Below are 15,991 nucleotides of genomic sequence, written 5' to 3'. Positions count from 1 at the left end.
GAGACATTACTTTGTCAACAAGTTCCACCTAGTCAAGGCTATGGTTTTTCCAGTGGTCATGTATGGGTGTGAGAGTTGGACTATAAAGAAAGCAGAGTGCCAAAAAATTGATGCTTTTGAACTGTGGTGTTGGAGAAGACTCTTGAGAGTCCCTTGGACCACAAGGAGATCCAAAAAATCCATCCTAAAGGAGATCAGTCCTGAGTGTTCATTGGAAGGACTGATGTTGAAGCTGAAACTCCAGTACTTTGGCCACCTGATGCGAAGAGCTGACTCACTGGAAAAGACCCTGATGGTGGGGAAGATTGAAAGCAGGGGGAGAAGGGGACGATGGAGGATGAGATGGTTGGATGGTATCACCGACTCAATGGAGATGAGTTTGGGCAAACTCCGGGAATTGGTGATGGACAAGGAAGCCTGGTGTGCTGCAGTCCATGGGGTTGCTAAGAATCGGATACGGCTGAGCAACTGAACTGAACTGATTGGATCTGGGCCTTTGCCATCTGGTCCTATCCCAGGGAGGGCAGAGAATCCATAGAACCACACCCATCTCTACCCGTCCCCCCAAGCAGTTGGCTTAGTGAGACCAGATCCTTGTCTGGGTGCTGGGGTGGGAGCCAGACCTCCTTTTACTGGCCTTCTCCTGCCTTACTGCCCACATGTGCCCTTTAGTTTTCCTACACCCCTTTCCCTATCTCCAAGCCTTCTCCCCTGTCACACCTTTGCCTGAAATGTCCCAGAACAGCTGGCCACTTCCTCCAGGAAGCCTTTGGGGACTAGTCAGAGGGAGACTGTGATTTCTCCTCCTCTGTCTCAACAGCAGTACACCAATACCCTTCCTGGGGCTCCCCAGGTAACTCCAGTTATTCTCCTTCACATCCTTTTGTCCTGGTTGCTGGCTTTCATCACCCCTTTGGTTCTGTCCCCTTCTGCACTCACACCTTGTGAAGGCCACACCCAATATCGGGAATGTCCACTTGAGAACCCATGGCCCTCCCATAATTTAAAATGCTCCTGAGAGGCCACTTCTTCCAGGAAGTCTTCAAAAGCTAATTGGATGAGAGGTTTTCTACTCCACCCTGGAGTCCCTGGCAGCTTCCTTGACTCTTGAAGTCTTCTGGGCTTTCCCCAGAGGCATCACTGCTCAAACTCACACATGCCACAGATGCTCCATCTTCCTCCCACATGTTACCTAAGCTGGGATGCTTGCCGGGGCCACACGTGCTCTTCTCTACACCAGGGGTCATGATTTAACTTCCCTTCTGCTCTCTTTCCTGTGCTTACAATTTCCTTGCTGCTAGGAGGGCTTCCTGGACTTATCCAAAGATAGGGGAGTGCTGATACCTTCTCATCTTATCCTGTTTGTCCTAGAGCTGCCTGTTGACCCTTATAGTTTCATATATGTATCTGCTGGGGTTCTCAGAGGCCATCTCACTGTCCTTCTTGGATAGTGGGATTCTCTGGGATTGATCCTGATGGCTCCCTATGGGCCTGCGATGAGCAGGGCGTTGGTAGTTTCCCACTCAGATCATCTACCTTGGGCATTGCCCATCATCTCTGCTGGTCTTCTCCACACTTCATTATGTGTCCAGATCTATGCCACCTCCTGGTAGTGGGACACAGTTCTGGGAGGGTCTTTTAGCCCTAAGACAGTTTCTCTGGCTTTTGCAAGACCTGGGTGTGGCTCAGAGACCCTCTGCGAGAGTAGTGAGGCCAGAGCAACAGGGAGGCATTGGATGAATGCCGGACCCTCCCCAGTGCATCTGGGGGCTGGTCCCTTCATCCAGCTGGCAAAGCTGCTCCTTGCACCACCCCATCTTTCCTCTGATGGGCTTCCCTGCTAGGAATTCTAGACGTTTCTCCCAAAGCCTGTCCACATGCCTTCCTGCAGGCAGCTTTCTCTGGTGGCTTTACTGTTTCCTGATGGCTACTTTGGGTCAGAGCAGATGCTCGGTAAATACAGAGCCTCGAATTTCAAAACTGGACCATATTAATGGTTTTGAAGTTTTCTTCCTCTTCTCCTCCTAGTTACCTCCTCTCCCCATCCCTTTCCCCTCTTCTTCTCTTCCTCGTCCTCCTTCTCCTCTCCTTCTGTAGCAGTAGAATCATTTATCTAAATCTTAGGAGGAAAGCAGCTATATAAATCTCTCTCTATATCTATCTATTCAGTTATAAAACAGGTAAGATGGACATGCTGGCCTCTTTGCTTGCTTTGGCCCCCTCTACTTCAATGATCCCCTTAAGACATTGAGCTGTGACACTCTTCTGCTCAAATGCCCAGATAATTCTCCATTTCACTCAAAGTAAAAAAAAATAAAAGAAAAAGAAAAAGTCCAAATGCTGCACTGCCTGTCCTTGTTATGACAGTTTCAATTCATCCCCTTGTTCCGGGCACCCACTCTGGCCTCCCTCTGCTCCTCAGACACACACACCGCCTCCTCCTGACCCAGAGCCTTTGCCCTGACTGGCCTTTCTTCCCTGAATGCCCTTCCCTCTGCCACATGGCTTGCCCTGTTGCCTCCGGCATTGTGGGTCTTTGCTCAGATACAGTCTCTCAAAGAGGTTTCTCTGGCATTTAAAAAAAAAAAAAAGGCAGCCTGCCTTTCCCTCTTATAGCATTCTCCACCCAGCTTATCTGGCTCTAATTTCTTTTTTTCCATAGCACTAAACACCTTGTAACATACTGTAATTGACTTGTTTATTCTATTTCTTGATTATTGTCAGTTTTCTCTCACTCCAAAATAAACTCTATGGAAGCAGGAATTTTGACTGTTTTTGCTCATTGATGGTTCCCAAGCACTTAGAACACTGTTGGGAATATAGTAAGTGCCCAATAAATATTTGTGGACTGAATGAATGTGCAAACGAATAGGTGTTTTGGATACTTTGAATATTTTATGCTTGGCAGAAAATGCCACAGATGGGAAGCGCTGGCCCTTGAGCCCCAAGGAGCATACTTGGTATGAAAAGCATGGAACTCAGAACCCTCCATGGCTCTTTTCTGCTTCAAGGCTGTGGTTTTCTGAGTGTCTGTGAGAATCAAGACCGACAGAGACACAGAATGGTGAAAACAGCACTGTGGTGGGCTGGTGAATGAGGGATGGATTCCTTTTCTTAAAGTTGCTATTCAGTGTTGCAGTGTTTGTGTCCTAAACACAATTTTGGAGGAAAAAATTTGTTTTTAAAAGACTTCACTCTCATAACACAGGGAACTACACTCAACATTTAGATGGGGAAACAATGGAAACAATGACAGACTGTATTTTCTTGGGTCCAAAATCACTGCAGATGGTGACTGCAGCCATGATGTTAAAAGACGCTTGCTCCTTGGAAGAAAAGCTATGACCAACCTAGACAGCATATTAAAAAGCAGCATTACTTTGCTGATTAAGGTCTGTATAGTCAGAGTTATGGTTTTTCCAGTAATCATGTATGGATGTGAGAGTTGGGCCATAAAGAAAGCTGAGCACCAAAGAACTGATGCTTTTGAACTTTGGTGTTGGAGAAGACAGACTCTTGAGAGTCCCTTGGACTGCAAGGAGATCAAACCAATCAATCCTAAAGGAAATCAATCCTGAATATCCATTGGAAGGACTGATGCTGAAGCTGAAGCTCCAATACTTTGTCCACCTGATGTGAAAAACTGACTCATTGGAAAAGACCCTGATGCTGGGGAGGGTTGAAAGCAAGAGGAGAAGAGGATGACAGAGGATGAGATGGATGGCATCACTGACTTGACGAGCATGAGTTTGAGCAAGTTTTGGGAGTTGGTGATGGACAGGGAAGCCTGGTGTGCTGCAGTCCATGAGGTTGCAAAGAGTTAGACACGACTGAACTGAACTGAATTGATAAGGGAAAAGACTCTGAAAAATAATCTATCTATCTTTCTATCTATATTGTGTGATGTGTGCGTGCGTGCGTGCGTGCGTGTGTGTGTGTATGTGCTTAGTTGTGTCTGACTCTGTAACCCCATAGACTTGTAGCCTACCAGGCTTTTATGTCCATGAAATTCTGCAGGCAAGAATACTGGAGTGGGTTTCCATTCCCTTCTCCAGAGGGAGTTGAATCTGGGTCTCCTGTATTGCAGGCAGATTCTTTACCAGCTGAGCTACCAGGGAAGCCATATATATGCATATATATATATATACACACACATACACATAAACAAGTTGCTGTGCTGTATACCTGAAACCATTGGAGAAGGAAATGGCAACCCACTCCAGTATTCTTGCCCAGAGAATCCCAGGGACAGAGGAGCCTGGTGGACTGCCGTCTACGGGGTCGCACAGAGTCGGACACGACTGAAGTGACTTAGCAGCAGCAGCAGCAGCATACCTGAAACCAAGACGATATTGTAAACCAACTATACTTTAATTAAAAAAAGAAGCGTAAGGAAATTAATAACAAAAGAGAAAAAAAAAGACTTCCTTCTCTCTCTCCACAATATCCTGCCCTGGGAATGCTTTGAAAAGGCCCTGTGCGGTGCCGCCAGGGACGTTGGTGGCCAGCAGAGGGCAGCAACGCCCCACAGGTAGCCAGGCAGAAGCTCAGTCCAGGTTGCAGAAGCAGGAAAGGCTAGGGAGCTGCCTGCCTGCCTGCGGATCAGGGCTGAGGGCTTTGCGTGCAAACACTGGCAACAGTCTGCTGACACTTGGGCATCCACCCATGTTTGGGAATGGGGTGACTGAGCTGCTGAACAGAGACAGCTCTTCTCCATCAGCAGTAGAACTAGACCTACCACCACCATCACCATCAAAACAATAGCAACCATTTATTGTGCACCACTGTGTACCAGCCTATGTGCTAAGCACTGTAGTTATGCCATTGTGTGTAATCTCCACAACAACTTTTGATATAGTAGCTATTTTCCTATTTTATAGATGAGGCAAGAGACAGAATAAATGACAGCTCGAACCAGCATGGTGGTGATGAGTGTGGGTTCTGCACTCAGAATGCCTTTGCTTTGACCACTGGGCCTTGATTTTGTCATCTGTCAAAAGTGCAGTTATTAAGGCACCTACTGCATAAGATTGTTGAAAGAATCAAGTAAGTTAAAACAAAAAACACACTAGAAACCCTGCTCAAGTCAATCTATCTTGTCATTCTTGCCTGTTATTATTTTTGGTCACACAGCTATTAAGTAGAGAACCTGGGATCTGAACTGGGGTTTACACAAACCAGACTTCACAAGTTTGATTGAATCTTGTGTCATTTTTGTGGGAGAATCAATGTCTTAACAATATCGAGTCTTCCGATTCAGGAACATAGTATATATCTCCATTTACTTGTCTTCTCTGATTTCTTTCATTATTGTTTTGTAGTTTTTAGCATATTGATCCTTTTTAAAGGCTTATGCTTAGGTATTTCTCTGTTTGGATGCTATTATAAGTGATATTTAAAATGTTTAATTTCTAACTGTTTTTGCTAGAATATAGAAATGCAATTAGTTTTTGTATATTGACCTCACATCCCTTAATCTTACTAAACTCACTTATTCGTTCCAGCAGGTTTTTTAAAAAGAGAAATTCCTTGGGATTCTCTATGCAGAAAATAATGTCTTCCAAAAATAGAAAGTTTTATTTCTTCCTACCCAACCCATTTGACTCCCCCCCCCCTTTTTTATATGACTTTTATTTCTTCTTCTTGCCTTAGTTCATTGGCTAGGCCAGCTTGTGTCACACTAACTAAACATGATGTGAGCAGATGCCCTTATCTTTTCCCAGTCTTAGGGGAGACATCATTCAGACTTTCACCATTAAGTCGGTTGTTAGCTATGGGATGTTACTTTGTTGATGAATTTAGTAGATGCTATTTAGATTACTGAAGGTTCTCATCTATTCCCAGTCTACTGTGGTTTTTTTTTTTTTAAATCGCAACTAGATGTTGAATTTTGTAAAATCCTTTTGTGTATTAAAGTAATCATGATTCTTCCTTTTCAGTCTGTGTGGGTTTTTTTGTTTTTTTTTTTTTTTCTGCACTGGGTCTCTGTTGCTGTGTGGGCTTTCTCTAGTTGTGGCAAGCGTGGGCTACTGTCTAGTAGCAGTGTGTGGGCTTCTCATTTCGGTGGCTTCTCTTGTTGCCGAGCATGGTCTCTAGTGTGCGGGCTTCAGTAGTTGCAGCGCATGGGCTTAGTTGCCGTGTGGCATGTGGGGTCCTGGTTCCTGGGCCAAGGATTGAAGACATGTCCCCTGCACTGGCAGATGGATCCCTAATCCCTAGAGCATCAGGGAAGTCCCCCTTTTCAGTCTGTTGATATCATAAATTACATTAATTACATTAGACTTTTGAAAGTTGAAACAGCCTTGCATTCCTAGGATAAATGACTTGTCATAATATGTTTTCCTTTTCTTTGTTGCTGTATTCAATTTACTAATATTTTGTTTTTTACATTAAGTTTCATAACATGTATTGATTTGTAGTTGTTTTTTTTCTTATTATGTCTTTGGTTTTGGTATTAGGGTAATGCTGGTCTCATGAAAGGAGTTGGGAAAATTTTCCTCTTCTTATGTTTTCTGGAAGACTCTGAATTTTTCCTTAAATGTTTGGTAAAATGCACCAGTCAAGTTATCTGGGCCTGAAGTTTTCTTTGTAGGAAGATTTTAAACTGCACATTCAATTCCCTTAGTAGAAATATGCTATATTTCTATTCAAGTGGGACTGGCTATACAGTTCATGGGGCTTAATGTAAAATAAAAATGCAGAACCCCTTGTTAAAACTATTAAGAATTTAATGATGATGGGAATAGTCATTAAACCAAGTGTGGGGATTTACTATGCTGTGGGATCCTCTGCTATTGCACAAGACACACACTAAGAGTTCTGGTCACAGTTCCAATGTGTTTGCGTGTGCACACACACACACACACACACACGCACATGGGGTTTTCTTGTACCAATAAGCAGCTGGGTGTCCCACAATTCAACTCAATTCTGACACTGCCTACCTGGAGGCAGCATCAGATTCCACAGGTCAAGGGTTCAGTCCTACAAGACTGCCCACCCCAATTCTGCTTTAGATGCTAGTCACAAACCCAGGTTACCGCCCAGACTTCTGACCAACTGGTTGTAGATTGGAAGTTTCAAAACCTCTCCTTGGGTTTGGTTACTTTGCTAGAGTGGCTCATACAAGTCAGAGAAACATTTTACTTAATAGATTGCCAGTTTATTATGGAAGGATAAAACTCAAGAACAGTCAGATGGGAGAGATGTATAGGGCAAGGTGTGAGGAAAGGGGCTGGGGGCTTTCATGTTCTCACCAGGCACACCCCCTTCTGCCCCGCCCATATTGCCACATGTTCACCAACCTGGAAACTCTTAGAACCCCCAGTCCTTTGGGAGTTTTTATGGAGGCTTCATTACATAAATCTTGATTGATTGATTCAACCTCCAACCCTGCTCCCCTCCCTGGAGGTCAGGGAGGGTGGATTAAAAGTTCTAACCATCTAACCACATGGCTGGGTCTCTTGGCCCCTACAATGATCCCAGAGGAACTGGGGGTGGGGTGAGACCTGGGGAACAAATGGAAGGGTTTGCCTTGGTGGGAGGAGGGTGGAAGGCAACACATGGAGAGAAGTGGGCTGCTTGGCATTCTTTTTCAGAGCTTTTGCTGTATGTCTCATCTCCCTTGCTGAACTGTGTGCCCCTTCAGGGAGGGGCCTGAGGGCTCTTTTCTTGGTATGTCCTCTGTCCCAGGACACCAGCCTCTGCCCTTAACAAGTTCCCAGGGGAGTGGGCTGGTGGAATCTAGGAGGTAAGATCCCTCACCCCCAGCATGACTGGTAAAGAGAGGCCAGAGTCCTAGAGATGTTAGCTTGCAAGTTTATTGAAATTCCAGCAACACAAAGAGCAGTACAAACAGGCACCCACCCCAGCCCAGGCCTCCTTGGAGCTTGCAGACATAAACCCTCTTGCAGTGGAAGGCTGGACTCCCATCACACCACCAGCAGGGGCATGGAGTGTTGCAGGGCCCGCCTCTCCACCTGCACCCATCCACCTCGTGGACTCGCGTGCCGGGGTTAAACCAACACCCCAGGAAGAGAAGCAGCCAGGACCAATGCCACTTGGAGAAGAACCATCTCTGGGGACTCAGGGATCCCTTGGGCCACTGAAGATGGTGGCTCCTTCTGGGTCAGGAAGAGGAAGAAAGAACCTTCTGCCAGGGAAAGTTAGGACAGGGAAGCAGAGGCTGGTGGGCTGAGGACCCCTGCTCTGTGGACAGCCAGCTCTCCATTCTTGAAGTTAATCCAAAGCTAGGATGGTGATGTGCCCAGACACCTTCTTTTTGGCGTTGAACCGGTTTATTTCTCCCCCAACACATTGGCTTTTGTACTTTTTTTAGGCTGTTGGGCTGGGTGGTGAGGAGTGACCCAGAGGAGGAAACTGGGAGTCAGGGAGAAAGCCAGTCCTCTGGGGCCTGTGGGTGGAGTGTCTAAGAGGTGAAAAAAATCCCCCCAGAGGACAGAGACCAGGCAGCGCAGCCCCTGGCTTCTCGGCAGGAGGGGTACCTAGAGCGCCCTCCAGCCTGACTCTGGGCACCTTGGGGACAGAAGCAGAAGGCGTGGAGATGGTTCTTCTGAGGGCGATGGCTGGCCAGCGCTTGTTCTCAGTACTTGGTCCGGTGGGAGGTGGTGGTGGACACGAAGCGGACAGTGGAACTGCGGCTGCTGCGGCCGCCGCTGCAGCTGCTGAAGCCGCCCTCGGTGGGCAGCGGGCAGGGAACGCTGGGAACGCAGGCTTCGCTCACCAGCACCGAGCCCCCTCGGGAGCCGGCGCCCAGCAGGTCCCCGCCGCCCACGACCCGGGCCCCGCCCACGCTGGAGCTGCAGAAGCCGCTGGACCGGATGTTGCTGCTGCTGCTGCTTCCGGAGATGGTGACCCCGCCACGGCAGAGGCTGGAGCTGTTGAACAGGGACTCGGGCCCGCACACCAGGCCGCCCCGGGAGCTACTCACGGCTGCAGGAGGAAGAAACCCTCAGCGAGGCTGCCTCACCCTCCACGCTCCCGTTTCGGGAGGGAAGAGGACAGGCGGAAGTGGCCTGGGTCCCAGGGGTTCCTACTATCTACATAGTCAATACCCACTTTTCTGTCCTTTTGCCTGGGTAACTCAAAGGCTGTGACTTCACTAAAGTCAAAATGGAGTTTGACTTTAGTGGAGTCGCTAAAGTGACTAAAATGGAACATTTGGACTAAAATGGAAGAGTTCAACCAGTTGCCCAGGTGTTGGCATATAGCCATAAGTCCACTGTCATTTATATATGGCCAAAGTCCGGTTGGGTTGTGTGAGGGGGCTGGTGAGCTGGATTATCCAGCAGCCTCCAGCCAGTAGCCTCCATAATAAAGCCACAGGGTGTCTTCCAGTTACATCTTGCCCCTTGGAAATCCCCACATTGCCCACCTCTAAAGAGGGTCTGTTGTCAGTTCCTCCTGACTCACTAAATGGCTGTGTTGTCTAGCCCTCTAGTCTCCACTGGACACACCTCCATGACCCAGGACTCTAGTCTGATTAAGGCTTACTTAGCTCACCTCCCATTGGTGGAGGGCCCCCCTTTCTTCCTTCTCCTCTCACCGGAATCCTTCCTGCCATAGTGACCCACCTAGTTTAGCATATACAGCTGTGTATATTTGCACTCTTGGATCAGAAGTCTTGGTTTGAATTCCGGCTGTGCCCCTGACTATCTTTGTGACTGCTGGCAAGTCATGTATTTTTTTTTTTTTTTTCTTTTTGAGTAAGGGAGTTGCCCAGGCCATTCTCCACCAGGGGCTTTGAGGATTAGGTTGACAGTGGATAGGACTCATCTGAAGAATATTATAAATCTGGAGCGCTGGGTCTGGGTCTTGTCCCTCTCCTACAGTGTCCAGCACAGGTCCTGTGTGCTTTCGGCACAACCAGTACTTTGGCAGCAACAGCACGAGGACTTGCATTCAGTCTTGTCCTATTCCCTGCCATCAGCAGAGGAGGGAGCTTCCTGGCACAGGCCTTTCCAATCCTTCCTTGGTCTTTGCCCTTGAAGGACAAGGCCACTGTTCACAAAAAGGCTGACTTCTTGAGCCCTCTCCCACCTAGCAGGCTCTGCTTAGCTCTGGGGACGCAGGCTCTGGGGATGCTTTAAGACTTAAGTCAGCTAAGGATGTTCTCAGTCCAAGGGCCAGATGGTCCCTGTTCCCCTGGCTGTCATGGCCAGTCCAGCCATGGGTTCCTGACCTCAATGTGGGCTTGAATTCAAAGGAAATTTGAAGGGTCCTAGGAGAGACATGTGTGAAGAAGAGACTGAAGGGTCTTACCTATGTCTACTGGTCCAACACCTTCACAGATCCTGGAAAGAGAAAGAAGCAAGTCAGTTCACAACCATGTTGTTCTCTGAAAACTCTGCTATGACAGGGCTTTTTTGGCTGTGTGGACAGTGGTTCTTATCCATGTCTGCCTAAGCATCTGGGGAGTTTTCAAAACTTAAATGTCCCTAAACCCTCCGAAACTATTGAAGCAAAATATTTGAGAGAATATTTCTTTTTCTCTAAAAGAGAATATCTTCTTTTTCTTTTTTTAAACAAGCGAACCAAATCAAGCAGAACTCTATGATTTGATGCAGTCTGTCTACAAGCTTGCACTTAGAGGCACAGAACCAGAGCCATCTTCTAAACCCCTGCCAAGGGCAATCCAATGAGGTTTGCAGGAAAAATTGTTCTTGGTTCCCTCCCCCACTTAGACTTTCTAGCAGCCAGAAGTCTGACCACACTCCAATCGCTACACTGAGAGCACTCACCGGATCTCCTCGCCTTCCAGCAGGCGCCTGTAGGTGGCGATCTCGATGTCCAGGGCCAGCTTGACGTTCATGAGCTCCTGGTACTCCTTCAGCTGCCGCGCCATATCCTGCTTGGCTTGCTGCAGAGCACCCTCCAGCTCTGCCAGCTTGCATTTGGCATCATTAAGGGCAGCTTCTCCCTGCTGCTCAGCCTCGGCTACAGCGGCCTCCAGCTTGCAGCGCTGTGGGGAGGACAATATGCAGATGGGCTCTGGCAGGAACTAGGGGATCCTCAGGTTGGGCTAGAAACACTGCCTTCTGTCTATGGGAACGCAGCCTGGTGCCAAGTCAGGGATGGAGCCCATGGAAGGGCTTGTCATCCTGTAGTTTGATGTCACCAGGGAGTGGAACATTGCTTTCCTTCTGTTTTCATCCTCACTGATTTTGCACTTACTGATTTCTTTTGCTTTAAGATCCAGGGGGTCCAGAGAATAAAGCCATTCTTTCTGCCTCGCCTGCCCCTTTAAGGGAGCCCAAGAGCTTTCCTTCTACGTTTTCAGGAGCTTAAGAGTGTCTCTCCTTTCCTTCCTCATTTTCCTCCTCCAGGAAGTCTTCCTGGACTAATTCTTCCATCCCTCTATTTCTGGGTTCCAGTTGCCTCCCCCACATCATCTAACTCAGGCTCTCCAAAGCTTGGGGCTCTGCCTGTCTTCCTTATGGAGCTTTCTTTTTCCTTTGCCCACCTGAGCCTTGGCATGCTCGATCTCTGCCTTCAGCCTCTGGATCAGCCGGTTCAGCTCATTGATCTCATCCCGAGTGCTGCGCAGGTTGTCACAGTGCTGACCAGCTGTCACTCGCATCTCCTCATACTAGGGGGTGGTGGGAGAAAGGGATGATTCAAAGATTGAGTCAAGGTCACAACCCACTTTGTCATCCCAGGGCTGCCTGCTCCCCTTCCCCAGCACCCTCCTGCTGACCTTGGTCTGGTACCAGGCCTCCGCATCAGCCCGACTGCGTCTGGCAATCTCTTCATACTGGGCTTTGATATCGGCGATGATCCCGTCAACGTTCAGGTCCCGGCTGTTGTCCATCTTCACAATGACTGATGTCTCTGAGATGTGTGACTGTAGTAACTGGATTTCCTGTGTTGGAAGATCAGTGAGACAGATGGACTGAGTCCCATCAATGGGTCCCATCAATGGCAGGAGCTTTGTTACAGACATTGCTTTGAGCTTTGAGACAGAGCATTGCTTATTTCTTCAGGGCAAAGCAACAGAGCAGATCATGCAAACTGAGGGCAAAGAAGAGGAGGTGACCCCAAACCGTTTCAGCTTGACTTTAAACCCTTGTTGTATACTAGGAGATATCCCTTGAACACCCTAACTTGTTTAGGTGACTACTAAAACTGTGGGGGCCTAGGGATTTGTGAAGGGGAATAAGAACCATGATAAAGCTTAAACTTCTCTTTGGTTTAGCCACACAGTGACTGTGCCAGTCGTGGATCATTGAGAGCTGACAATACTTTAGAACATGATGATCTAGGAGTTCCTATATCCCAAGTCCTTAACAGACTTGGCGGTGGGGATGGGAGAGGGCTGAGAACTGGTCTGCAAAGCGAGGGCCTCAGAGGGAGATTTCTTCAGCTTTTCCACTCAGAGCCAGACATTCAGTTCTGAAATTAGGACTATCCCAGACCAAAAAGACCTTATGAAGCAAAAGATAGCTAGTTCATTTGACTAATTAGGTAACACATCTTACATCTCCCAGCAAGTCAGTTTTCCAGAGTCTTCTCATCAGAAGATATGAAGTGACATTCCTAGACCCAAAACTTTCCTGGCTGTCAGTAGACTGGCCAACAAGGAGTTGACTCATAGACCTGAGTCAGGCTCCCCTTACCTTCTCCACTTGTACATTTATCAGCATTTAGAGAATATAGATTTGATGGGAAGAAAGATGTATGATACCAAATGTTAGAAAATACACTAGTCCAGTGAATCCCCCAGGGAGTCCAGGCCACACAGTGATCTCCTTGGATGGCTCAGAGGGGATGAGTCCTTACCGCTGTGTACAGGGTTTTCAGGAAGTCAATTTCCTGAATTAGGGTATCCACATTGGCCTCTAGATCAGCCTTGCTTAAGAACGCTGTATCCACATCCTGCATCAAAGAGAGAAGAATAAAATGCTCATTATCTGTGTACTGTTTAACCTCCCCACCTTGGCAGGGTCTGGAGATGGGTGGGAAGATCAGACCAGTCTCCATAGGGGCAGGCCAAGTGGGACGGGTGGGAGAGTCAGGGGGGGAGACATTACAGCTTAATGTCTCTTGTTCTCCCTTGGACAATGTAAAACCCCCAGGGATGCTGGACCTTTCTCGATGCACATTTAGAGGCAAGAAAAATCTTGTTGACCCAAGACTCCTAAAATGTCATCTCTTCAAGCCTCTCCTCTCTTGAAGACCCTAAGTCATTGGAGACCAAATCAGAACTTTGAAGAAAAGCAGTTGTGACCTTAGGGGCTCTACTTTGTGTGAGTTTTCACAGGGCTGCCTGGGCGGCATCCTGGGATGTGGAAAACATCTGCCTGTCTGGAGGGGAAGTCTTCCTGGGCTTGTTGTTCTCCTTACCTTCTTCAGAGCCACGAACTCATTCTCAGCATTGGCCCGAAGTACCACTTCCTCTTCATACCTGAGTGATGAAAATGAAGAGGGTGCATTCTCCCCCTGAACTGAGAGCTGATTACTGCCAGCTCCCCAGTTATCACTTATTATGACCTCTCTTGCCCCGGCCAGGAGCCTGGCTCCCTGTTGCCATCCTCATGTTCTCCATGCTGTCCCATCTTTAAGATCTTTTAGACCCTTGGTTTCTCCAAATTCCTTTTACTTTCTCAAATTGGGTGCGGGGTCTGAAAATCTGAGCCTTGGCTGTGGTTCTTTGCTGGAAATGCCTTAGGGTCATTGCACTTGACCTTAGAGGAAGTAGCATCCTGCTTGTGGCTGGACCTGGGCACTGTTTTCAGAACCAGGGGTTTCCTTTTTCTGGGGACAACTCACCCATGTGCACAGACAGGATTAGGGACAAACTGTGCCCAATCTCAGGTCTCTTTATTCCTCAGGTCCTTCACGACCTGAAGGGGGCCTCACCCTCCCATACATATCACTGCCCTGCCACTGTCTCCAGGCTGGGAATTGAAACCAGCATTCAACTCTGATCCTTCTAGGGGCTCCCATCTGAGCTTGGCTGCTGCACTGGGAACCAGCCCTATGCCCGTCCTTGGTCCAAATGGTCCAGATGCCACTCACTTCTTCCTGAAACCCTCAAGGACATCCTGCATGTGGTTCCTCTCAGCCTCCAACCGGGCCCGGTCACTGTTCACTACATCCAGCTGCCTGCGTAGGTTGGTGATGTAGCTCTCAAAGAGGGGCTCCAGGTTGCTCTTGGTACATTTCTGCTCTTGGAGGAAGTTCCACTTTGTCTCTAGGAGCTTATTCTGCTGTTCCAGGAACCGCACCTAAATCCACAGAGGCAAAGACATGGCAATTGAGTGCTCAATATGATCACCTATGTATGGACTAGTTGCTCAGATGGTCAGAGATGACAACCTCATGGTGACCATTGTTCTCTTTTTTGTTTGACTTTCAGTCCTCTAACTCAGAAGAATCTGGCAGAGCAGGTCTGGGACTCTTCCTCACACCATTCTCACACTCAGCCAGGCTGAGATACAAACAGAAGCTTTGAAACAAAAATCTTCAATTTCCCCTTTAACAGTCTGAGAAAGGGGAGGGCCAGCTCACTGGGAATTCAGAAATCGATTCTACCTGAGCCAAGGTTGGCCTCCATCTGAAAACCAATGTTTTCAGTTGTCTCTGGCAGGGAATGAAGAACAGAGTAAAGTACATTTGGGCTGGGAAGTGGCTTTAGGAGGTGGGAACTCTCAGGTAATAGGTCATACCCATCACCCCAGATATTCCATCAGCTGACACTTAGAGAGCTGTAGGAGAATGTGGAGACCATTTGCTCCAACCCCTCATTTCACATGAAATGAAGCTCACAGAGGTGAGTTTACAATCTCAGGCACAATCAGAGAATCCCCACTTCATGGAGACATGAATCCCCGCTTCTGGGATGTCAGTTCCACCTCTTTGTTCCTCTCATCAACCTGAAGATCAGTGACCACCAGTGATCATTCCCTCCTGTTTTCCTCAATCTAGGTGACTTGGCTGAATCTGGATATCCCTCTTGTGGGGAGGGGTATGAATTCCTTGTTTTGTACAAAAATTACTCAACTCCATTCTCCATTTCTTTAAGCCTGAACAGGTGTGGCCACTCATCCTCAGAAACCATGAAAACTTCAAAGAGAGCATGAGGATATCAAAGGACAAAATCTTTTAAACCTGTCCCAGCCAACACCTGGTGGAGGTGTTCATGTTTCTAACCTGTTTGGAAGATGCTTCTAAATGACTAGGTTGTTCAGATCCCTTTAGGCATCCAGTCAGTGGCTGGATGTTCCACCACCACCGTCAATCTATCCCTCCATGTAGTGCTTCCCCGGGCTCATCCTTGCTCTGCAGCAGAGCGACCCAGAAATCATATGGCATGCTTTTGGTTGATCCCAAAGGATGTGGGGTCAAGATCTGTGTCCTGGGTCTAGATCAGTTCTTTCTGAGGGAAAGTACACCCCAGTGCATTTAGCTCTCATCATCCCAGACCCAGAGGCTGAACTGTCTCAAGTACCTTGTCGATGAAGGAGGCAAATTTGTTGTTGAGGGTCTTGATTTGCTCCTTCTCATCCCTCTTCACTCTCTGGGCATTGGGGTCAATCTCCAGGTTGAGCGGGGTCAGCAGGCTCTGGTTAACAGTCACTGCTGTGATGGATGGGGCTGCTGGCCCTCCAACTCCTCCAACTCGGTAGCCAAAGCCAGGACTGCAGAAGCCATAGCCGAGACCACTTCTGGCTCCAAACCCCAGGCCAACACAACTGCCGGCCCCAAACCCCAGACCAGCACCACTTCCATCACTGAAGCCAACTCCATAGCAGGAGGGCCGAGGGCACACAGCTGCTATCCGGGGTAAGCACGATCCAAAGTTGATGACGCTCCGACTGCCGAAGCTGCTAAGACCCCGGAAGCTGGGCCCACTCCTGCAAGAGACAGAGCTGGTCCGGAAGCGGTTCAGGTTCTGAGGGGTCACTGCTGAGCAGGAGCTAAAGTTGCCCACACAGCGACCAGAGCTGACTCTGTAGGAGCGGCAAGACAT

General features: G+C 48.1%; 1 protein-coding gene across 1 annotated transcript; it reads right to left on the bottom strand.

Moving 5' to 3' along the window:
- Nucleotides 1–8,602: 8,602 nt before the first annotated feature.
- Nucleotides 8,603–15,991, bottom strand: KRT84 (keratin 84). The gene is made up of 9 exons (XM_061122714.1): nt 15,470–15,991; nt 14,038–14,246; nt 13,363–13,423; nt 12,799–12,894; nt 11,717–11,881; nt 11,483–11,608; nt 10,761–10,981; nt 10,282–10,313; nt 8,603–8,952 (listed from the first exon to the last, which is right to left on the bottom strand). The coding sequence occupies exons 1-9, from the start codon at nt 15,989–15,991 to the stop codon at nt 8,603–8,605; spliced, it is 1,782 nt and encodes a 593-aa protein (XP_060978697.1).

This window comes from Dama dama, chromosome 3 (genome assembly GCF_033118175.1).
Source record: "Dama dama isolate Ldn47 chromosome 3, ASM3311817v1, whole genome shotgun sequence".
NCBI classification, from domain to species: Eukaryota; Metazoa; Chordata; class Mammalia; order Artiodactyla; family Cervidae; genus Dama; species Dama dama.
This window is presented reverse-complemented; position numbering and strand designations above follow the sequence as displayed.

What these genes read in the sequence shown, in the direction of transcription:
- KRT84 (XM_061122714.1), bottom strand. Translation starts at nt 15,991, where the DNA reads ATGTCTTGCCGCTCCTACAGAGTCAGCTCTGGTCGCTGTGTGGGCAAC. An exon ending in CTTGAGGGTTTCAGGAAGAA is followed by an intron (nt 13,424 to 14,037) that starts GTGAGTGGCATC and finishes TTCATCACTCAG; the next exon opens with GTATGAAGAGGAAGTGGTAC. An exon ending in TGAAAACCCTGTACACAGCG is followed by an intron (nt 11,882 to 12,798) that starts GTAAGGACTCAT and finishes CTTCCAACACAG; the next exon opens with GAAATCCAGTTACTACAGTC.